Raw genomic sequence first — 21,454 nt, 5'->3', positions numbered from 1 at the left:
ATCAGTCATACATGCGCTTTTTGTTTTTGTTTTTGACAGTCGGTCTTTTTTTGTTACCACCCCATCTTTTTATAATCCTGCTTGAAGCTGCTGCTTTTTGTTGATTTATTTAACTTTATCATATGTGTTCTTATTTTGGTTAACCATTCTCATTTGTGTCTATATCTTCTATTTGTGGTTACTTTGGTTTTGCATATCTTGAAGGAACCATTTTTTCTTAATAGAACGCTTTAGGATATGAGGGATGAAATTTTAGCGTTAGACCAGAAAGAATAGAGGCAGAACAAGACGTGGTGACGGGGCTGGGATGTGGGCAGGGTGGGTCCCGTCTATGGAAACTGCTCAAGGATGGCAGCATTGCCAAGGGACATCAGACCTACGGGGTTTGGGTTGAGCAAATAACTATAAAATATAATAAACAGAAAAAGGAAGGGAAAGAGGTAGGGCCTATTTTGATAACAACACATTGACTGACTATAACAGGAATCTCAATGCTAAGCTAGATCTCATTTATTCAGACCACCGTTTAAATGAAAAAAAATATGTTCATGTGGTATAATTATTTTTAGACCTCAGTTCCATGATAAAAAATGTACTAATAACTTTATCTTTAAAGATGAATATTTTTAACTTCCGAACAAAAAATTTTTACTGGTTATGAATCTTCCAGATTCTTTGGGGTTTTTCCTTCCTTAGCTGTAGCACAGGTATAACCATTGTATGCCTTGTAAGATAACTGAGTATGGGGCGATTCAGTTTTAGAGTTTGATCTAAAACATTTTATTATTTTTTTAAACAAACATTTTAAAGGTATGGCTTGCCTTTTTTTAAATTATATGTCTTCCTTTCAAGGGTCCAGATTATAGGCTCTACAAGAGTGAACCAGAATTAACCACAGTGGCAGAAGTTGATGAATCTAATGGAGAAGAAAAATCAGAAACTATTTCAGATAAGGAATCTTCGGTTGTTAAAGGTTAGCAATTGGAGTATATTTTACACATTGTCCCAGCACATACACAAGGCTACAGTCCTTTATCTGTAACTTTTAGAATCTGATAAACTTTTTAATTAAGAAGTTTTTGTTTACTAGGAAAGTACCATGGTTCATCTTGATTAGAAATAAGACCACACCCCTTTAAAAATTAATATTTCTCGGGATATTCTACAAACAGTAAATAAATATAATGAATCCATTCATGTGAAGTTTGGTGAGAAATGAATTATGTCAAACTTTTGAAAATGGTTTCATTTCAAAGAATTTTTATTATTTAAAAACTACTCATAACAAATTACAGGCTGAATAAATAAATTCTCATAAATCTATAAAAATGAATTCCATGAATTAATATTTGTATTACTAGATGCTTTCTGACGTTTCTTTAAATGTGGATCTTTCTTTGAGAGATCGATTTCATAAAGAAAAAGATTCGGAAACCGAAAGACTAAACTTCATGGAAAGATAAAGCCATATCCAACACTTGAGCCTTGATGAGATTATGTTTAAAGAGAATGCTCTTGGAGATGGTGTTGGAAATTGGAAATGTTCTAGATGTTACCCACTGCTGTCAAGTTGATTGGGACTCTTGACTGATCTTTAGGCACATAGACCACCAGCTCCCCAGGATTCCTGAGACAGTAAACCTTGGGAAAATCTCTTCTTTCTCTTGTGAAGCGACTGGTGGTTTCAAACTGCTGATTTGGCTAACCCACTGTGCCACCTCCATTATGTGCTAGTCATGTAGGAGACCGCATGAAGTGAGTTCTCAAACACTCACAGCACGGCGAGTGTGTAAAACCCGCTTTCAGAAGGTTCACCAAAACGTGTGTGTGTGTGTGTGTGTGTGTGTGTGTGTGTGTATTTTCAGAGAGATAAAGCAAATATGGCCAAATGTGAAATTTTTATAATAATACTAATCATAACCCCCTGAGGTGAGTTTTATAATTTGCTAATGGGTCACACGTATATGAACAATACCACTGAACAGTTTTTCAAATTATATCTTTTTCCAGAATAATACTGAAATTATAAAATCTTGATAGAATATTTCTTACTCAAATCACATTGTTTCTTCACTGAAACAATTATCTTGCTTTTCCTACAAAATATAAACGAACCCATCATCGTTTTAGCCTGCAGCTAATCGGTGCAGATTAGTAAACACATTCCGAAAATGTTTGATGCAAGTAAAACAGGCCCTAGGTCAAACTGGACACGTTGGCCGCTCCGCCCAGAGGCAATGACAAATACTGGGTAATGTCGTTTAATTTATTTCTTTTTTAAAACCTCACCAAGCCGGAAAGAAATTAGAGGAATTACTGGAGTTGATAAGTGACTCCACGGAGGGAAGCAAAGAAATGCAAAGGAACACTAACGCCAGCTTGTAACCTTATGGCTGGACGGAGCTCTAATCCTGAGCACCAAGTAAAGGGAAAGGGAGACATCAAACAGGGCAAGACATGGGAAAAGAATAATGATTTATAGATTATCAAGGATTCATGAGGGAAGGAAGGGGGCAAAATGAAGAGCTGATACCAAGGACTTAAGTAGTGAAAATGCTTTGAAAATGATAATGGCAACAAATGTACTTGACACAAAGGATGGATGGATGGATGGATTGTGATAAGAGTTAGACGAGCCCTCAATAAAATGATTTTTTTAATCCGGAACCAATCCGGATGCTAATAGGAGGTCTCTCATGTAAACTAAACACTTCAGAGTGCTTTACTACTTGTGAAAACCGATTAATTCGACTTTTTGGAAATCCATTTAAAGTCCATTTGAAACTTCCTATATAAAGAACTTCTACAAGTCAAGAATAAGGAAACAACTTAATTAAAATGTGAACAAAAGACTGACAAATAACAAAACAAAATGTCCAAAGACGGTAGGCATATGAAAAGATTGCCACCCTTATTAATGCTAAAAGAAATACAAATTTAAAAAAAAGAAATACAAATTAAAAGATAATTAAAACCACACTTTACTCTCTCTAAAATGTCTAAGCTTCAAAAGACTGAAAATACCAAATGTTGACCTAGGATATAGAAGGATTGAAATCTGTATTTCTGGTGGCGGTGTACAACGAACACCAATAAGGCGGTTTCTAATCAAATTAAATATGTAATTATATACGGTACCAGTTTTTATTACTGTTTACTTGCCTGAGAGAATGAAAGCATTCCTTTAAAAAAAACTAGTACAGCATTTTTATTGTAACTTTGATTCATGATACAATGAATTTGAATATGCCTGCTATCTGAGGATGGTACAAAACCAGGCAAAGTTTATGCCCGTGGCCATCAGGTCTCCATGAGTTAAGAGTTGGCTTAACAATTAGTGAATAAACAAATCGTGATAATAATATCCAGCAATGAAATACTCCCATTTTTTACCATGTACTGATGAGTGTACATGTATGAATTCCAACACATCTAAGAATGAAAAAAAAATTATGTTGAGTGAAAGAAGCCCAAAACAAGAGCTCGTCATGAGTGATTCCCTTTTGTGAGCCTGAGAGAAGACAGATTGGTGAGAGCCATCAGAACAATAACTGTGTTTTTAGAGAAGGGTGGGATTGACTGGCTTCTTTGGTGGGAATTGTCATCTAGACTGAGATGCTTACATAGATATATTGGTCATGCTTTATCATTTGGACCCTTCAGATCTTTCGATTTTTAGTGTACATTTAACATACAATAAAAGGGGGAGAAGAAAAAGGACAAGTAAAACCTAGGAGGGTTTGCCATTTCTTGACCATCACTTAAGAGTTCTACACTTCGAATGGAAAGTCTGAGAAGCTAGGAGAAATGAAAGATAATCCAAAGCTCATGGGTGAAGCGAAATAAACTGATGCCATTTTCATATGGTTATTGTAGAGTATGTAATGGCCATGATATAAAATTCAAGGGGTGTGGAACCACTGGTAGCAACAAGAGTCTATTTAGATTGCAAATAGCATATGAAAAGGAAATCCAGGTGTTCTGGCATCGTGGGGATGCAAATGGCAACCACAGTGAGCGAGCTACCTCTGCACTCACAGACTGGCTGGCAGCTCCATCCTCAGTTACGGGACTCTTCTGAGTAAGAAAGACCCAGGGCGTTAGTCTCACACTGTCAGACGTGAAAGCAAAGAGCTCTGCTGAAGATTTCGGAATCCAGAAGGACACCGCAGCCCCATGCCGGGTGTTTTGGCGTTCCAGCTTGCAAGAAGAGAGTGAGGGGGCAGTAAACAAAGGCCTATGCTCACAGGCACCAGTGGGTGCGTGACAAAAAGTTGTAAGACGGTTGGTAAATTACAGTCCTTAACATTGTACTTTCTATAAACATGTTGGCCAAGACATTTACCTTGGATCACGACTGACTCTCAACAAACATCTTTAAACAAACAATTCCTCTTCTAAGCTAAAGTCTTGACACATGCTCATTTTGAGTTCAAGCAGTCAAACGTTTACAAGCCCAGCAGAGAGTTTAGACTGTGCTGCTGTGTGATTCAGAGTGGAATGTAATTTAGATCTTGGGCCGCCAAGTAGTAGATGTGCCAAGCCCCTCAGCTTGGGGTTCACTTTCACAGTAGCATTTCATCCCGTTTCACTTTTCCAGATACCCGCTTATAATTTCCCTCTCTCGTGCTGAAACTTCCCACCTCTTTCTATCCCCACCACCCCGGAGCTAGCAGCTGCATACTGGTCTTAAGGCCTAGCGATGTAAAAATGTCTTCATTCTTTTCCTGACTTTAATGGAAAGGGTTCAAATGTTTTTCCATTAATCATGACACTGCCTTTGGTTTGATTTACATTTTATATTATGGAAGTATCTATTTAGTCTCATGAAAAAATAGGGAATTATATTAATTGCCTTTCTTAATGACTTCATTCTTTTTTTCATTCTTATTTATACAGTGAGTTATAATTTGTAGATTTCCCAATTAAGCTTACATAATCATGGTACATTTTCCTTTGATGGCCAGCAAAATTCTAATTGATAATTTCAAATCTTTTCATTAATTTTTATGATTAAATTATTATATAATGTATATTAGCCACCTCAAAAAAAGAAACCACAGTACTTGCCACCATTTTCACATGGGGACTTTGTAGTTTTTCTTACAAATTCAGAAGTTCTGGCCGGACATGACCGGCACTGTGGACTGTAGCTGAGTTTTGCCTGCCCCCTTCAGCCAGGATGTGGAGGAGCAAGAGAAGTCATTTGTTCCCTGTGTGACATTTTCTAATCTCTGTAGTGCTTCGAATTGCTGTCTCTGCTGTAGCGGAAGTGTTGAAAGCATCGGTGAAATAAGAACTTTGCGATTTTTTTAACTATATATTCTAGTTTCCTCTTTTTTTTTATGGCTTCTACAGAGTCGTGATGCCCTGTGATATATATCAAATAAATGCAACTGGTTAAGCTAGCCAAATGTAAAAATTATTGAGCAAGTGCTTGTGTACTGTGCTAATCATTCACTACTAGGAATTTGACTTGCAAAAAATTAAGTAGATTAGCCATCATTTATTTTGCTGATGCATGTATTTGCTGCATCAGAAACATTTTTTAGGTTAGAGTTGTTTAAAAGGGCCGGTAAGGAACTTGCAAGGCCGGTTTTATTGTTTAAATTGTATAGTTAATTACCTGTACTATATGAGTGTTCACCTCTGCACATTATCAACTGTATAACGGCTATAACAAATATACTCAATGTTCATAAATAATGTCGAAGTTTAATGAAGTATAAGATTTTGTAGTTTATATCCTACCTAGCCAAAACCAAACTAGCTGCCACGGGGTGGGTTCCAGCCCATAGCAACTCTAGGACTTGCTAGAACTTCCGCTGTCTGTTTCCAAGACTGAGACTCTGCAGGAGTCGGCAGCCTCATCTGTCTCCTTTATGTCTTACACATACCCAAACTGGTTGCTCTGATGTTTGTGGGTTTTTTAATAGACTTTTTTCTCATTATACACGTGTGAAAATTATTATGATTAGTTGACGTAACTTCCAGTAAGTCATAGAGACTGAGGTTTGGGTGTTTTTTAAGAGAGAGAGAGAGAGAGGAGAGGAGAGGAGAGAGAGAGAGATTGTGTGTGTGTGTGTGTGTGTGTGTGTGTGTGTGTGTGTGTTGCCCTCAATACAAGACACTGATTAGAGGAAAAATGTATATATTCTGTTTATACAAGATGACAATGATTTAAAATTCTACCAGTAAAATGTTCCTCACTTAGAAATGACTTGCTTGAAAATGCATTGTATGTGTTAACTTACTAGTTGTTTTATCATCTTAACAATGTACATGTTTGTTATTTATTGGATTATTTTCTAACTATAAAAGTGATGTGTGTTCACTGTACCCCCTAGGAGTCCTTATTGTTTGTTTTTTGTTTTGTTTGAGGTATTTTGCTGCATATTTGTAGGTTTTTTATTTAGGCGAATGTTAACACAATTTAGGCAAATCACTTAATCCTCCTGAGCTGTGATTTTCCTACTCTGTAATTTGTGAGGAATTACGCTCCGCTGCTTCTCCCGTCCCACAATGTGAACACTTCGTGATACAGAGCGGCTGTGGGAGGAGCTAAAGGGGAGCTCCAGCCACACTGCCAGGAGTTTCCTAACGAGGAAGCCGTGGTAGATTAACACATTTTAGCTGCACCTCCAGGAGCTCTGATGGCAGAGTAGTCAAAGGGCTCAGCCACTCAAAGAGTCCACCGGCTGCCCCCAGGGAGAGAGGGGTGGCATCTGCTTCCATTACGAATTAGTGACGCCCCTCCCCTCCCGGGTTGCAGGGGCCTGGATCTCCTGGGCAACAGTGGGTTTGGTTAAGCTGTGCTTCATGTACTTTTGTGGTCTTCCTGGAATTTTAAAGGGTGTATGATCCATTGAGTAGAAAATGCGAATATGTTAATAGAAAAATGAAATGAAAGATTACTGGAACTTTTCCATGAACTCTTTGAAAGTGCCTTGTATTGCTAGATCAGCAGTTCTCAACCTGTGTGTCCTCACCCCCATTGGTGTTCCAACGACCCTTTCACAGGGGTCGCCTAAGGCCATCGGAAAACACTTAAATATTTCACAATTTACAATTACATAGTTTTGTGATTATTCACTATGCTTTACTTATGTTTAATTATGTTCAATATGTAACAAGGAAAATACATCCTGCATATCAGATATTTACCATACATCACGATTCATAACAGTAGCAAAATTACAGTTAGGAAGTAGCAAGGAAAATAGTTTTATGTTTGGGGGTCACCACAACATGAGGAATGGTATTAAAGGGTCACGGCATTAGGAAGGTTGAGAACCGCTGTGCTAGATGAAGAAAGGGGAGGAACAGGGGGCTGACAATCGACTGCTTTAAAAGTAAGCGAGGTAACTTGATAGAGATCTCAATCCAACAAAAGGGAAAATTATAACTATTTTTATATATTATTTATGTCACCAATTAATCAGTACAATTCTGAAGTAACCCTAAATCAGTCTGGCAACTGTCACTGGCTGAATCACTAAGCAAACTAGTGCAGGGCTTCTACATTTCCCGGGCTCTTCTCATGCGATTGATAGGTCTTCCGGATTTAAAAGCCTCAAAAATTGCATCTGTCCAAACAGTCCAGTGTTCTGTGACAGGAGTTTTGAAGACCTCTCTGCTGTTTCATTGGCAGGTTCCCACTTTCCCGTGGGGGTAGTCCCGCCCAGAACGAAATCACCCACACCTGAGTCTTCAACCATCGCCTCCTACGTAACGTTACGGAAAACCAAGAAGCTGCTGGATCCGAGAACGGTGTGTAGCTAGAAATCCTACCCTTCTTATTGGCATGGTCATTTGTGGAGTTGTACCATCTAAGAAAACGAACCATATTAAGTTTTAAAAATACAGTTAAGTAATGAATAACTCCATAAAGGTTTAATCAATAACTAATTGAGCTTCCTTTTGACCTGCTGGGTATAGAATAAATTTTCTTCTACACGGGCACTTTACCCCTCTGAAAACGTCCCGGATGGGAATGCTAGACATATCCCGTGGCTCCTGGAGCTTGGGTAGTGGATTTGTTTGTGTTTACCTGTTTTTGTGGAGTCAATAAAGATCATTGTTGAATTTGCCATAGGAAGGTTTCTTGTTAGCCCTTGTTCCATTTAGTTTCTGTGGGATCTTTTTTTAATGTTTATTTTGCAATAAAAAAGACCCAGTCCAAGTATTTACATCTTTAGAAAGCGAGGAGTGAAAAATGTTTTCTAAGGTGATTAATATTTGTAAACGCTTCAACTTACAACAAATTAACTGGAAACAAATTTGAGAAACGATAAAAGTAACCAGAGTTAGTAGTAGGTAGATAGGGAAGTTGATAGATGGATGGCTGAGTAGATTATCAAGATTCCAAGCTAGACAGTAAATGGTTTTAGAAATATTTCCTATCATTATTGTCATAAACTATCTTGGCATGTTCCCCTCTTTGTCTTTTCATAGTTGATATGTGTGAGTCAAAGTATCGTATGCAGGATAATGCCTGGTTTTGAGTAGATGAGTCTCTTTGCGTTCGTTTGGAGATCTGCACAGAGTAGCAGCACTAGCTAGGCTTTTCCTGCTGCTAACCAAGCCAAATGGAGTGAACTCCGTCAGCAAACCCGAGAGCTGCCATTGTTACCCTGTTCTGAATTGTGGGTTTCTGTTGTTGCTTTCACAATGAAATACCCTTGCTAGGTGCCTCTTTTCCCTCACCCTTTCTATAATTGATCATATATCACCAACTCCCGGTGAAACACAAAGTCACTGTAATTGCTTTTCCAGTTTTAGCTAAGTGACATTCAATGAGCGCTTTTAATTTTGGAAGACAAAAGGGCATATATTTATTTCTATCATATTTCTCAATTCTTCACTTTCTATATTCATATGTTTGTTTTTAATTTCAAGGAACGACCAAGAAGTGCAGTAGAACAGCTCTGTTTGGCTGAAACTACTCGGCCTAGGATGACGGTGGAAGAACAAATGGAAAGAATCAGGAGACATCAGCAAGCATGTCTAAGGGAAAAGAAGAAAGGATTAAATGTTATTGGTGCTTCAGACCATTCACCCTTACAAAGCCCTTCAAATTTAAGGGATAATCCACTCAAGAGTACTCAGGTATTCCAACTGCTTATGGGCATCCTCAGACTATCACTTGAATCTGAGCGTCAGGAGTTCCGTGATTGATGGGTTGAATGAATAGTTGTGTTATTGAATCCTTTCAATAAAACAGCTTAGTAGAATGGAAATAACTACGTTCGGTAGACAGAGCTAAATTACGTGTTGCATGCTCTTACACCAGTGGCAGACTTGATCTTGACTGCTTTAAATAGTAGTGCAGTGTGCGCAGTCTGCTGCGTGGAAGCACTAAGATGATAGAAGTGCTTTCAGTAAATCTAAAGAGATATGTAAGAAACTAAGGTAGTCCCAGGTCCCTTCCCAGGAAAATGCCTGTTGCTCTCTGTCGAATGTAGTAACATGACTAATTGTAGCAGAGAGACCATTTTACTGCTCACTTGTTTTGGGGATACTGTCCACGAGAACCCAAGTGACCGTTCATCATACTTCAAATGCAGCCGTTCAAGCGGCAGCCTTCTGGGTCATACTGTCTGTTTGCTGACCCGCTTCCTGAACCACAGAGGTTCCAAACTAGTGAACCTTTTCATTAATGTCTCTGTGGTCTATTGTGGTTAGTGGACAGTTTTTGCCTACTTTGGGTTTCTGAGCATTTATATTGGCATAAACTGTATGCACCAGCCGAAAGTCGTTCCATTGTAATTGTAGAAATCCCTTTCCGTTCTAATCAAGAGCAGCCATTGCTAATGGAGATTCAGCAGAATAACAGATGAATGACTGCACATTCTTCTACAAAATGGCTGGTTAACAAGTAGGAAATATGTATAATACTGCTGTATATGTGTATGCCAAAACCAAAACTCTTTACAGATATGCAAAAACCAAACTCAGGGCTGTGGAGTCCGTTCTAACTCACCATGAATCCTTAGGATTGAAGAGAGTTAGTTGTCCTATAAGATTTCAGGCTGTAATCGTTGTTGTTTCCCAAGCTACCTGGTGTATTAAGTTGCAATATATAATAAGCACACACTAAAACAAAGGTGATCAATGTACATGTGGAGAAGTAAACAATATAGTAGTCTGTCCGTCAAAATAACCTACTGTTGAGTTGCTTTTCCATTATTGTTGTTTTTAAACCGTTTTATTGATAAAAAATTCACCTATCATTCAGTTCCGTTGTTTAAGCGTATTAAAAAGAGCTGTTCGTTCCTCATCACAATTAAGTTAAGGCTGTAGTCTTTAAGAAAGCAGAGCACTACTTTATTCCCCTGCAGGGTAGCTGGTGGGTTCAAACCACTGGCCCTTCAGTTAGCAGCCATGTGCTTAACCACTACTCCACTAGGGCGCCTATATGTCAATATACGCATATATGTTTATTTGCCACGTGGTTTCTATAATTTACTCTCAGAAACAGTCTGGTGTGTGTTTTAGTTGGCAGGTACTATGGGCAGAATAAGGAGGTCTGGTGGTGCTGGTAGTTAAATATTGGACTGCTAACCACTTGGTTGGCTGTTCAAACCCACCGGCTGCTCCAGAGGAGAAAGATGAGGCTTTCTGCTCCTGTAAAGATGTACAGCCTTGGGACCCTCTGTAGGATCACTATCCATTGGAATTGATTTGATGTCAGTGAGGTTTGGGTTTATGTTAAAATATATATGTGTACACAGTATGAATCTATAACTGATATATCTCTTGGGCAGAATCGAAGGAGAGATGACTTGTTATCAAGTACCGCTAAGGAAACGGACACTGTCATTCGAGAAGATGATCTAAAACCAAACCATGAAAGTCCTACAGCAGAGATTGCACAAGTGAAAGAAGCTGAACCTCAGAACGCAGACTTCAGCAAAGAGGTACAGCCATTCTTAAAGGGATAGATTTTTAAAGATTTAGGTGAAATGTTAGAGCTGAAAATGAAGTTACATTCAAATCACAGACTTCGTAGAACGGAATGAAATGATAGGCTTAATTTAATTTAATTGACATATTCAGCCGCATCAAAAAAACAGGTTAGTTGAAAATTTTAAATACAATCAAGCATGGAAAAAATTCCTGCTAACCCAATTAGAAGCGGTTATATCTGAAATCTGCCAGCTCTTAGCAACGTACATCATCCCTTTGAGCAAATAATTATTTGTCATCCTGATAGGGCAGGTTGTTGGCTCCTTTTAGTGAATTTGGATTTAAATTTATTGTCAGTAAATATCAGAAAACAGAATTTCTTAATATTTAAAAATGAGCACTGGTGGTATAATGAATAGTGCTTAACTGCTGACAGGATAGTTGGTGGTTTGAAATTATCCGTTAGCTTCATGGGAGAAAGAACTGACCGTCTACCCCTAGTAATGATCACAAAGCAAAGCAAACTCACTGTCACCGAGTCCGTGCTGACTTACAGCGACCCTGTAGGACAGTGTAGAACTGTCCCTCTTAAGTTTCCAAGACTGTAACAGTTCACAGGAGTAGAAAGCCTTTCTTTCTCCCTCAGACCAGCCTGTGGTTTCGAACTGCAGACCTTGAGGGTCACAGTCCATTGTGTAACCACTATTCCACCAGGGCTCCTATAAATTCTGGATTAAAATTTTCATGGGGCAGTTCTACTCTGTCAACAACCCGTACAAAACAAGAGCATTTTAAAATTCGCTTTTTCATTTGTAATCATTTTAGAGTTACTGATAAATAATAAGTATCATAAAAATGTTTTGCAAAAGGAAAATTTTCTTCTTCTTCTAAAGGTTAGAAAAACTGAAAGTGTTCTTTATGAAACACTTTTTAAACCTGAGCCAAATGGAGTCAATTCTGAGGACATGATGAATAAAGAAAAAAACAAGGACAAAATGCCTGAGGATGTTTCATACAGGTAAATTTAAAACACGCACACACACACACACACACACACAAAGAATCATTCCCAAAATTGTGTAGTTATCAGTAACGGTGAATTTCAGAATCAGAAAGTCCCAGTCTCCATGCATATCTTTAGGCGCTAACGTCTCTCAGCAAGTTGTGTGACTTTCTTATGCAGTCCTTGGAGCCCCAGGGTGGGGTGTATAATAAAAGTGCACTTGACTGTACCAGAAGACTGGTGGTTCAAGTCCATCCGTGAGTCCCCCCACCCCCGGGACGCCTCGAAAGAGGAAGCCCTGCCGGGACAGCTTCTGCTCGGACACACATGGGCTTCATGGGTAGAAATCAGCGTGATAGCAATGACAATACTGTAGATTCCTTATTGATGAAAACTAGTGTTTCAAAATCTTTATGTCCTCAATAGCAGCCTCCTTTGAAAAACTAAAAGAACCTGTTTTAGAAAAGAGAACATCCTGTGGTTTAATGTTGCTGAGTTCAGTGAGAAGCAAGATTGAATTTGCCAAATATTTAATAACAGTGTCTAAAGAAGAAAAGGCAACAGAGTTCATAATGATCCAGCAACAACAAGAAATAAAAATGTGTTGACAGGTGATGGCTCATATTAGGAAGTCAGCCTCTTCTGAGAACTGATACATAAAGCATCGAGCCTTTATCTTGCCTTTCCAAATAAACTGTATCCAAAAAGTTCATGAAGAAAATGTATATTTTTAGAAGGATGTCATTATTCCTGCATTGCTAACCCTAGGGAAATCGTGCGTCTAGGCACAGGCCACATGCGCTTGCTGAAAACGTTTATCCGGTCTGCCGGTGTTTTTCCCCATTTGGTTTTTCACTTCAAAATTAGATATGTGCAGTGTGCATAGGAATTTGTTCATCGATTTTTTTAAAAAACTATACTCCGACCCTCCAACAGGTCTGAGGGATAGTGAACTGGCCCTCTGTTTAAAAAGTTTGAGGGCCCCTGGTCGAGGCCATGGTTCCCACTGGCTGCTAAAGCTGTTAATGAAAAATCAGATGAAGACCGAAAACAACAAATGCTGCATCGTTACTGGCAGATTGGAACTCTTTGCACTGTTGCGGGGATAGGAAAATAGTTCCCCATTCAGTCCAACCACAATAGAAAATGGTGTGGCCATTCCTCTGAAAGCTAGGGATAGAAATGCCTTATGGTTCAACAACTCCACTTCTAAAGTGTATATAAGAGCAGTGACATGAATAGACATGTGCGCACCTGTGTTCATTGCAGCATTATAGCTGGTAGCACAAAAGATAGGTACAGCCTAAGTGCTCGTCACCAGATGGATAAATCAATGGTGGTCTGTACAACAGCACTCTAAAGAATAACGAGGGGCCCATGAACCTTAGAACCGATGGTGTCTGCAGGAAAGGATGCTGAGTGAAATACCTTATTCCCCAAAAGACAAATATTCTAAAATAGATCGACACCCAGAAATCCATGGTCTTTGATGGCTACCAGGGATGTAGGTAGCGCATTAGAGGGAGGTGGGAGGTACTTCGTAGATGATAGACACTTGTTTATTTGGGTGATGGAAAAGGCACAAACTTGACCAAAGTAAATGAAGACCCTAGGTAGTACAAGAAGAAGGCATACATTCATTCAATGATATAGCATATACAATTCTGCAACACCTGTCAAGAACAGCCCAAAAAGATCCGTGGGTAGGTATGTATGCACATGTGTACATAGGAGGACATATTGAGTACATGCACAAGCGTATATAGGTGTACTTGTGGGTATATACATATTTAAGTCTCCTGCTTACCCCTATATATACTGTAATAATATGAGACATATTTATGGAGACTTGGCTGTTCATATTCATACAACTCATGGGATTGATTTAGGACCATAACTTCATGGGACAACTCAAGCAAGTAGCATAAGGTAGTTAATAAAAATAATGTTTTACATTCCTAGTTTGGTCCCAGTGTCTTTGATCTTAGTGGCTTAAATATTTCATTGGTCGGTACTCCTCTGGAACAAGGAGAATAGGGGAAACCGAAGACTTCAATAAGTAACTAATTCATAGGACAAGTCGTTCAGACTAACCACAGCTTCCTCGAACCTTAGACCAGTGGTTCTCAGCCTTCCTTATGCCGCGACCCTTTAATACAGTTCCTCAGGTTGTGGTGAGCCCACCCCCCCCAATCATAAAATTATTTCTGTTGCTACTTCATAACTGTAATTTTGCTACTGTTATGAATTGGGCGACCCCCCCAAAGGAGTTGCAACCCCCAGGTTGAGAACTGCCTTAAACCAAACAAACTGGATGGTGTCTGGGCACTGCTGCTTCTGATCATTCTGAGAACATAAAAGATAGTCCTGGATAGAATGGGAGAGAAATGTGGAACAAAGTTCAAATTTCTAAAACTGACCACCGAACTTACTATAGAGTCTAGGAGACACCAATCACCATAAAACACTTGGACCTTGGAACGGAAACTACTTCTGGAGGATACCTTTCAACCAAATAATAATAGATTGCTTATAAAACAACACCACCCTTGAATTGTGCTCCTTTAAACAATCAACTGTATAAGACCAGACAGTCAACATTTACCCAGAAACAAAGATAAGAAGACGGGAGGAGAAGTTAGGCTAGATCAATAGAAGCAGAACAACTAGAATGGGAATAAGGAGAATGCTGGCACATTGTGAAAAGCAGAACCAATGCCATTGGAACAAGCTAGCTGTGCACGTTTTCACCTGAGACACAATGAACTTCTTCATTTTTAACCAATACGGAACTTTGTAATGATGGAGCGATATGATAACTCCTGGATTCACTGATAAATTTTAATCACAAAATGACAACTTTGTGAAATGGAGAGTATATGAAACCCAGCTGTGAAATATATAACTCTATTGCCCACCCCTCCCCCCCATCTTTTTATTGTTCAAATCTCAATATCATAACACTGTATTGAGAAATATGAGTGATAATCATCAGAATCTGGCATGTGGACATTATGTAGGACAGATAAGATAGCCAGAGTATTTCTCACATAATAAATTGTCCACAGAGGGGTGTCAAAGGGATTGCTTTAGATTCAACTGGACTTGACAGGAATTATTACGCAAATGCAATGTGTGGGTCCTGTCAGGATACTGAGTCAAACTCCAGAATGGCATTATGAGGTGTTTGGGAAAGCGCAAATGTGGACTAGCTATTCTTTTTAATGTTTGAAAATTCTCTAAGAAATGAAAAAAGTAAAATGGTTTCTTAGATGCTAGTTTACTAGATGCCTAGAGACTAAACTTTACTATTGGCTACCAGGGCAGATGTGAATGGGAAATGGGCCATTGTTGCTTAAAGGGTACTGAGTTAGGAGACAGAAAAGGGGGAAATGATGGCGATAACTGTATAACCTGGTGAGTGTAGTTAATGTCACTGGCTTTTGCCATAAATGGTCATAATAATGATTATCCTTTTAAAAACCCATTTGGAGGTAACTGGTAATCAAGGTTGGAAAATATGGTGAGTGTAATTTATGTTGCTGAAATGTATGTGTTGAAATGGCAAATGCCACATTTTGCCGCAACAATTTTTTTTCTTGATCTATTGCTGTAGTCCCCCAGATGTAACGTGGATCACAAATCTTAAGCCAGAAGACCCCTCTGAAGAAAATACAAAGGACAATGCTCATGCACAGGAAGAAACTATAACTTCCCATGAACTAACTCCTGAGGCTTCTAGAGGAAACCAGTCAGTGGCAGGTAGCGAGCGAACATTCCATCATGCTTCCTTTGTGCTCTCTCTGGGCGCCTGAGTACTTTTTCCAGGCGGAGATTGTAGTCAGGGAGCTGCTTCCGTTGCATAACTGCAGATTGCTCCGCCTTTGCTTTCGCACATGCACCTGCCCGAGAGGACATACCTGGGAAAGAGGAGACGGTTACAGCAGCCTAGCCAGCTTGGTCCTCTGGCTTAGAGACCCGTGTTTTGAAATCACCATCTTAACCTTTTTTATTAAAAAAAAATTTTTTTTAGTACACACTGTGATTTTTTTTTTCCTACTTAAAAAATTCATTCTTAAGAGCATTCACAAATTGACCTCTCTGGGAACTGGAGCGTTTAATATCTGAAGTCGTAGGATGAATGTGTACTAGCCAAACAGAAACCAAATCCACTGCCATCAAGTCAACCCGACTCATGGAGACCCTCTCGTAAGAAGGGTCCTGGTGGCATGGTCAATAAAGCCTTCTCTCTGCTGCTAGCCAAAGGTGGGTGATTCAAACCGGCAGGCACTCCCCAGAAGACAGACACAGCTGTCTGCTCTCAGAAACCCTTGCTACCCAATGGAGCAGCTAGGCATCGACCCGAGCAGACTCTTCCAACCGGCCCCAGCTAGAACCCATAGCTGCGTTGTTGCTGGGTGTTGTTTTGGGGTTTTTTTATCATCGAGACCGTGCTCCAGAGACTTTGCTTTTAGTGTTTGTTTGTTTGTTTGAAGTCATTTTGTTCTATTCTGCCTTTTAAAAAAAAATCTTATATTATTGTCTTTTCCCCTCACTTGTTTATAACTTTTTTGAAAGAACTATTGCCATATCTAGATTATAAGCTTTGCTCCTTTAATCCATAAGTATCATTCCTAGTAACACTGCTCACCCTACCCTTTCTGCAGAAGGGCAAGTGCATGATACTCAGCTACGCACAGCTCCTCGGTTCTTACGAGCGTGATGGAGCTGGCGTTATTGTATTGTATGCATGCAGCATGCGCATTGATATTATCGACCGCAGTTACTGTACACTGCCTTTTCCTTTGCTGGTTACATGTTGGGCTGAATCATGTAGTTCAAAACCACCAGCAGTTCTACAGGAGAGATTGGACTTTCTGCTCCCATAAACAGTTGTAGTCTCAGAAAGCCACAGCGCATCACTATGAGTCAGTCAGTTTTTGTTTTGTTTTGTTTTACCTTGGCTTCTGGCATTTATAAGGCAGTGTGCACGGAAGGTCTCACTTTTTTGTTGTCTCACTTTAATGTATTAATTATCTAGAGCAAGCCTGGATAAAGGCAGCGTGCTGGTTTTAAACCCCCAAAATTTAGCAAGCACCCTTGTCTGACAGCCAGAGATTAACATTTTGAATCCCTCTAGAAGTACAGTGAAAGAAAGGCCTGGCTATACGCCATTTCCCCAAATCCGCCCTGTGGAGCACAGTTCCACTCCGACACACTTGGGGTCTCCCTGACTTGCTGTCAGCTCTGTGGCATAGATGTGCTTTTGTATTTTTCTCTTTTGTTTGGTTTTCAGTATTTCCCAACATGGAACTAGAAACTGTGCTTTAAAAGTCAGGTAGGATGAGAGGAACCGGAGAAGTTCCCTGACCGACCCCTGGAAATTAACCTCAAAGGGGAGGAAAAGAAATGGCTTACCATTTTGCCCCATTAGAAAATCAACTCAGAACCCAAATACAATGACTCCTTCCACAAGCATTCGCCAGAGCCTCAGCATTTCCTCCTTGAGGGTACCTGTCTTCACGGCTCTTATCTTCTCGCGTTTTCTTCCTGTGTTCTAGTGAAAGGTCTGCCCCCGCCTCCAGAGCCCTCAGCATCGCCAGGTCCGTCCACTCCGCCGCAGCTCACAGAGGGATCGCATTTCATGTGTGTGTAGTCTCCAAACAAGTACGTCCTTTCCCTTCGTGCGAGGCCATATTGTGACAGTGTCTCGGTTGGGTTTTATTCCTTTGTTGGTTTGATGGATAAAATTTGGGATTATTCTGGGCTGGGCTTTAGGGATGGTTGGCAGCGCTGGCAGGCCGTGGGTTTGAACTGTGGGCAGCTGCTCAGCTTTCCAACGTTGGTCCTTCTGTGTGACAGCACGTTTTGTCTCTGATTTCATCATCTGTGAAAATAGCCAAGCTTGGAACGTGTGTTGTGGGCCAAGACAAACCTCACAGTGCATGGCAGCTGCGCGCCCACTTAGCGTTCCTTCCGTGGTCGGAGCTGAGAAATCTGTTTAAATCATTATAAGGTTGAAGCTGACCTCACAGTGTATTTTACAGTGAGCCTGATGTGTCTACCTCATTGCAAGTTTTAAAATTATTTTACAGGATAAAGAAATACAGTACTGCCACCTTGGTGGAATATTGAAATCTTTTAAGATCTATCAGAAATTATTTCCAGGCGAGAGGGATGAGGAGGGAGAGAGAAGCCTTTTCTAAAGAAGGCTCTGTGAACTACAATTTGAGAGCTAAGAATGAGCCCCTGAGGTCTTCACTTTTAAAACTGACAGGCAGTGACGAGTAGTTTTTTCTGTGCAGTTTTGTAAGTACGAGAAATACTTCGTTTCTTACTTTTCAAGAAACTTGTGAGGCGTAGCGTGAGGGTTTTGCACCTCTTCCTGAGATTTTTTTGTTTATTTGTTCCTCACAGTATGCTACCAGATCTGGGAACATTTGGTGCTGTAGAGTTATCAGCAGTGTCTTTTAAACAAACTGTGGAAATGCAGACATTGTGAGAATTATTAGTTAATGATTTTGATTTGATTTTTTTTAATCATCAAAATGAGTGAGTTGCAATACTACCTTGACCAAGTCTGCTATAAATTCATCAGCTCCCTGCCCTCAAGTCCATTCCCACTGACAGCGACCCACGGACAGAGTGTAGAGCTGTTTCGAGACTGACACGCTTTGCAGGAGCAGAGAGCCTCGTCTTTCTCCTGTGGAGTGGCTGGGTGTTTCAACCTGCAGCTTATAACTTAGATCTTTTTTCTTTCTTACTTTTGCCAGAAAGATTGAGGTTGCCCTGTCTTGCCAAATTGGTCGCCTGTTATGATAACCTCTTTCGTTTGAGGTTCAGTCTACCTGGAGCCTAGAAAAGAGCCCTTTCCGTGTGTCACTTGATACCTGTGCACAGTTGGAAGTTCTGCTAGAGTTAAAAACGGCCCATTTGTGACAGCCTTGCTTCTGCCGCACACAAACATGGGGCAAACTTGACATTCGTCTGACTCCTCCCATGCAGAGTGAGAGATGACCTCGGCAGAGGTGCTCCTTTGGGAGCAACTATCCGTCAGGCGCCACTCTCCTGTTAACGTTGTCACTCAATAAGCAATTATGGTGCATTGTGCACAGAGCATTCTGATGGGAAATGATGGTCAGAGTACAAGCTCACATGCAGATGCAGGTTTCTTAAGTTATGAACAGAATTTTGTTTTGCCTTAAATACTTTCACCCTGAGAGGCAGTGAGTGACCTCACATACTAGGCTGTCACTTTTCTCATCTCCGGCCACTAGCAGCACTCAACTCTGAATTGTTCTCTAACTCCCCATTGTCACAGGGCGTCGTTCCCAACGAGGGGTTTTTGTCCGACTTAGAAGGCTGGGCAGTGGCGCTGCTGTCAGCTCAATGCAGTACTACGTCTTTTAGTGAAATTATGCAAATCTTTGCTCGTTCTGTTGACCTTTTGGAGTCAGCCACACATTTGGGTCTGTGTTTGATTCTGAATTGCTCGTTAATGGCATTATGTGTCTTTGCTCCGTGAACCGAGCTTATGGAAATGGTAGAAATGTCCGTTAATTGTTTTGTGCTTGCGGATTTTCCTGGCCACGCTTGTCAGTCCTATTGTTAGAGAATGTCACCCTCGGTTACTTTGGAAAGTGGCCGGTCATGCACTTTGCAGGTGTCAAAGTAATTTCTCCTGTTTTTCAGCTATACAGGCCTCTGTTGAAACCATTCAAAGCTAAGGACGCGGACCTGTGGCAGCGTGAGAAGACTATTGTACAGTATATTTTAAATCTATGAAATTCATAGTTCCGATGCTTTTGGCCACAGAGAGCATCCTTTTATGACTTTTGGAAATGTTTATTCCGAAACAGCTTTAACGGCCCATATGTACACTCCGTGATGTCGAGGTTGTTGCCCCGCTCCAGCCTGCCACTATGATTGCAGTCCACAGCCAGAGCTTACTTCGTTGCTGATTTCCAGCTTTCGATGTTCCTTAAGTCGAAGTGAATTTATGTTTCGTTTTACTTTTCAGGACATAAGTTTAGTTGTTACTTCCAGTAAAACATGTTTCTCTCTCTTTCTGTTTTTCCTCCCCATTTTGGCTACTGCAGTGCTTTGTTTCACACTTGATTTGTAAAAAGTTTTATATATATATTTAAAATGTGCCATTTTATGATTGCTAAGTGAAATATGTCCCACTTTCTGCTGCAGTTATTTCTTAGATTGCAATGTCAGCAGTTACCGCCACGCTCTTGTCAACTTAAACACAAATGTTACGCTTAGTTTTTCTTTTAAAAAAATAATAAAAGTGTAGGTATTCTGAAGTACTGGGCTTATACTTCATTGGGGTAGATGTGTGCAGCAATAAGCAGGTTTTCAACTCCAGTACTTAGCTTGTGTACAAATGTAATTATGTTCGTTGTGTATATATTATACAATGAGCACATGTAATGTAAGTATTGAAGGCTACTTACTATTGCTTAAATGCAGATGTTCATATCTCATTTCTTTTTTATCATGTTAAAATAAATGTTGATGTTCTTAAATCACTTGTGTTAGAACTTTTGTTATTTTTCCCCTACAGCAGAAAATCTGAGACTCAGAGATTTCTGGCAGAGAAGGTAATTGTTAGAAATCCTGGACCATGCCCACAAAGGGGCGGAGCCCCAGGGAGATGAATTGACTTGGCCTCCACCATGTTCCAATTTAATGATAGAATTTGGACTAGAACGTGATTTCCTGACTTTTGCCATCTTGCCCCTGGGACACGTTTAGTTTTTTGAAGTCTTCTACTCTGCACCGATTTCTATTTGTTTCCTCACTTTAGAAAGTAGCTTCCAGCATCTGCAGTGTCCCTCTCCCTGGTAGAGGAGCCTTTGAAAGGAAGAGCAGGGCAGAGAGGGTCATTTCTGTCGGGCAGCTAGAAACTGTTCCGTAAGTGGGGCCCGCCCTCAGGGTCATTTTCTTCTACAATTCCTTCTTGGCAGATGTTCACGCTCTTCAGAATCAATTACAGTTTCTTCCCTTTGTCACCTTTTATTCACGCTACATATTGTCCCCAAAGTGCAAGGAAATTTGATGCTTTTTTGGGTTCCAGATAAAATAGCTGAAAGTAAATTGGCACTGGTCAGTTGGGGAGGCGGGAGGGAGGGTGTCCCCTAGGTCAGCTTATTTTATTTTGGCAGAAGGTTTCATTCAAAATTGCCGCTTCTAAAAATGCATCTGCTCCAAACAGAAACGTACAAAATGAAATGCAAATAGATACAGTTTTTATTGTAGGAGGTGAATGAAAGAGCCTATTAAAATGGAAGGAAATTGTTTAGCTCTCTGTGCCCACATAAACACAGGTTTGCAATTTTACTTTTATCTAAAGATGTTGCACAAAATCCTTCTCAAAGGAAATAAGCAATAATGTGTTGCTCCCTTTTAGTCACAACAATGATTAGTTCTTTAAACCCAGTGTGTCGGGTGAAGGGATATTTTGGTAGGGCACTTTGTTTGTTTGTTTGTTTGTTTGTTTGTTTGTTTAAGTATTCCAAGACGGATGGCTGATCT

At 40.0% G+C, this 21,454-nt stretch overlaps 1 protein-coding gene across 3 annotated transcripts in view; it reads left to right on the top strand.

Annotated features, from left to right (window-relative positions):
* Window positions 1–20,420, top strand: part of PLEKHA5 (pleckstrin homology domain containing A5) — a 251,604-nt gene extending 231,184 nt beyond the window's left edge. The window contains exons 21-28 of one of the 3 annotated variants that reach the window (XM_075552021.1): window positions 853–973; window positions 7,652–7,770; window positions 8,899–9,108; window positions 10,767–10,919; window positions 11,802–11,926; window positions 15,528–15,673; window positions 17,473–17,578; window positions 19,604–20,420. In XM_075552021.1, the coding sequence (XP_075408136.1) occupies window positions 853–973; window positions 7,652–7,770; window positions 8,899–9,108; window positions 10,767–10,919; window positions 11,802–11,926; window positions 15,528–15,673; window positions 17,473–17,567 (969 nt within the window). In that variant the 3' untranslated portion in view covers window positions 17,568–17,578; window positions 19,604–20,420. The remainder of the gene's footprint in view (window positions 1–852; window positions 974–7,651; window positions 7,771–8,898; window positions 9,109–10,766; window positions 10,920–11,801; window positions 11,927–15,527; window positions 15,674–17,472; window positions 17,579–19,603) is intronic. The other 2 variants (XM_075552019.1, XM_075552020.1) reach the window with 2 other exon arrangements.
* The last annotated feature ends 1,034 nt before the right edge of the window (window positions 20,421–21,454 follow it).

This window comes from Tenrec ecaudatus, chromosome 6 (assembly GCF_050624435.1).
Source record: "Tenrec ecaudatus isolate mTenEca1 chromosome 6, mTenEca1.hap1, whole genome shotgun sequence".
Lineage (NCBI taxonomy): Eukaryota > Metazoa > Chordata > Mammalia > Afrosoricida > Tenrecidae > Tenrec > Tenrec ecaudatus.
Note: the sequence above shows the minus strand (reverse complement) of the source record. Positions and strands in the feature narration are given on the sequence as shown.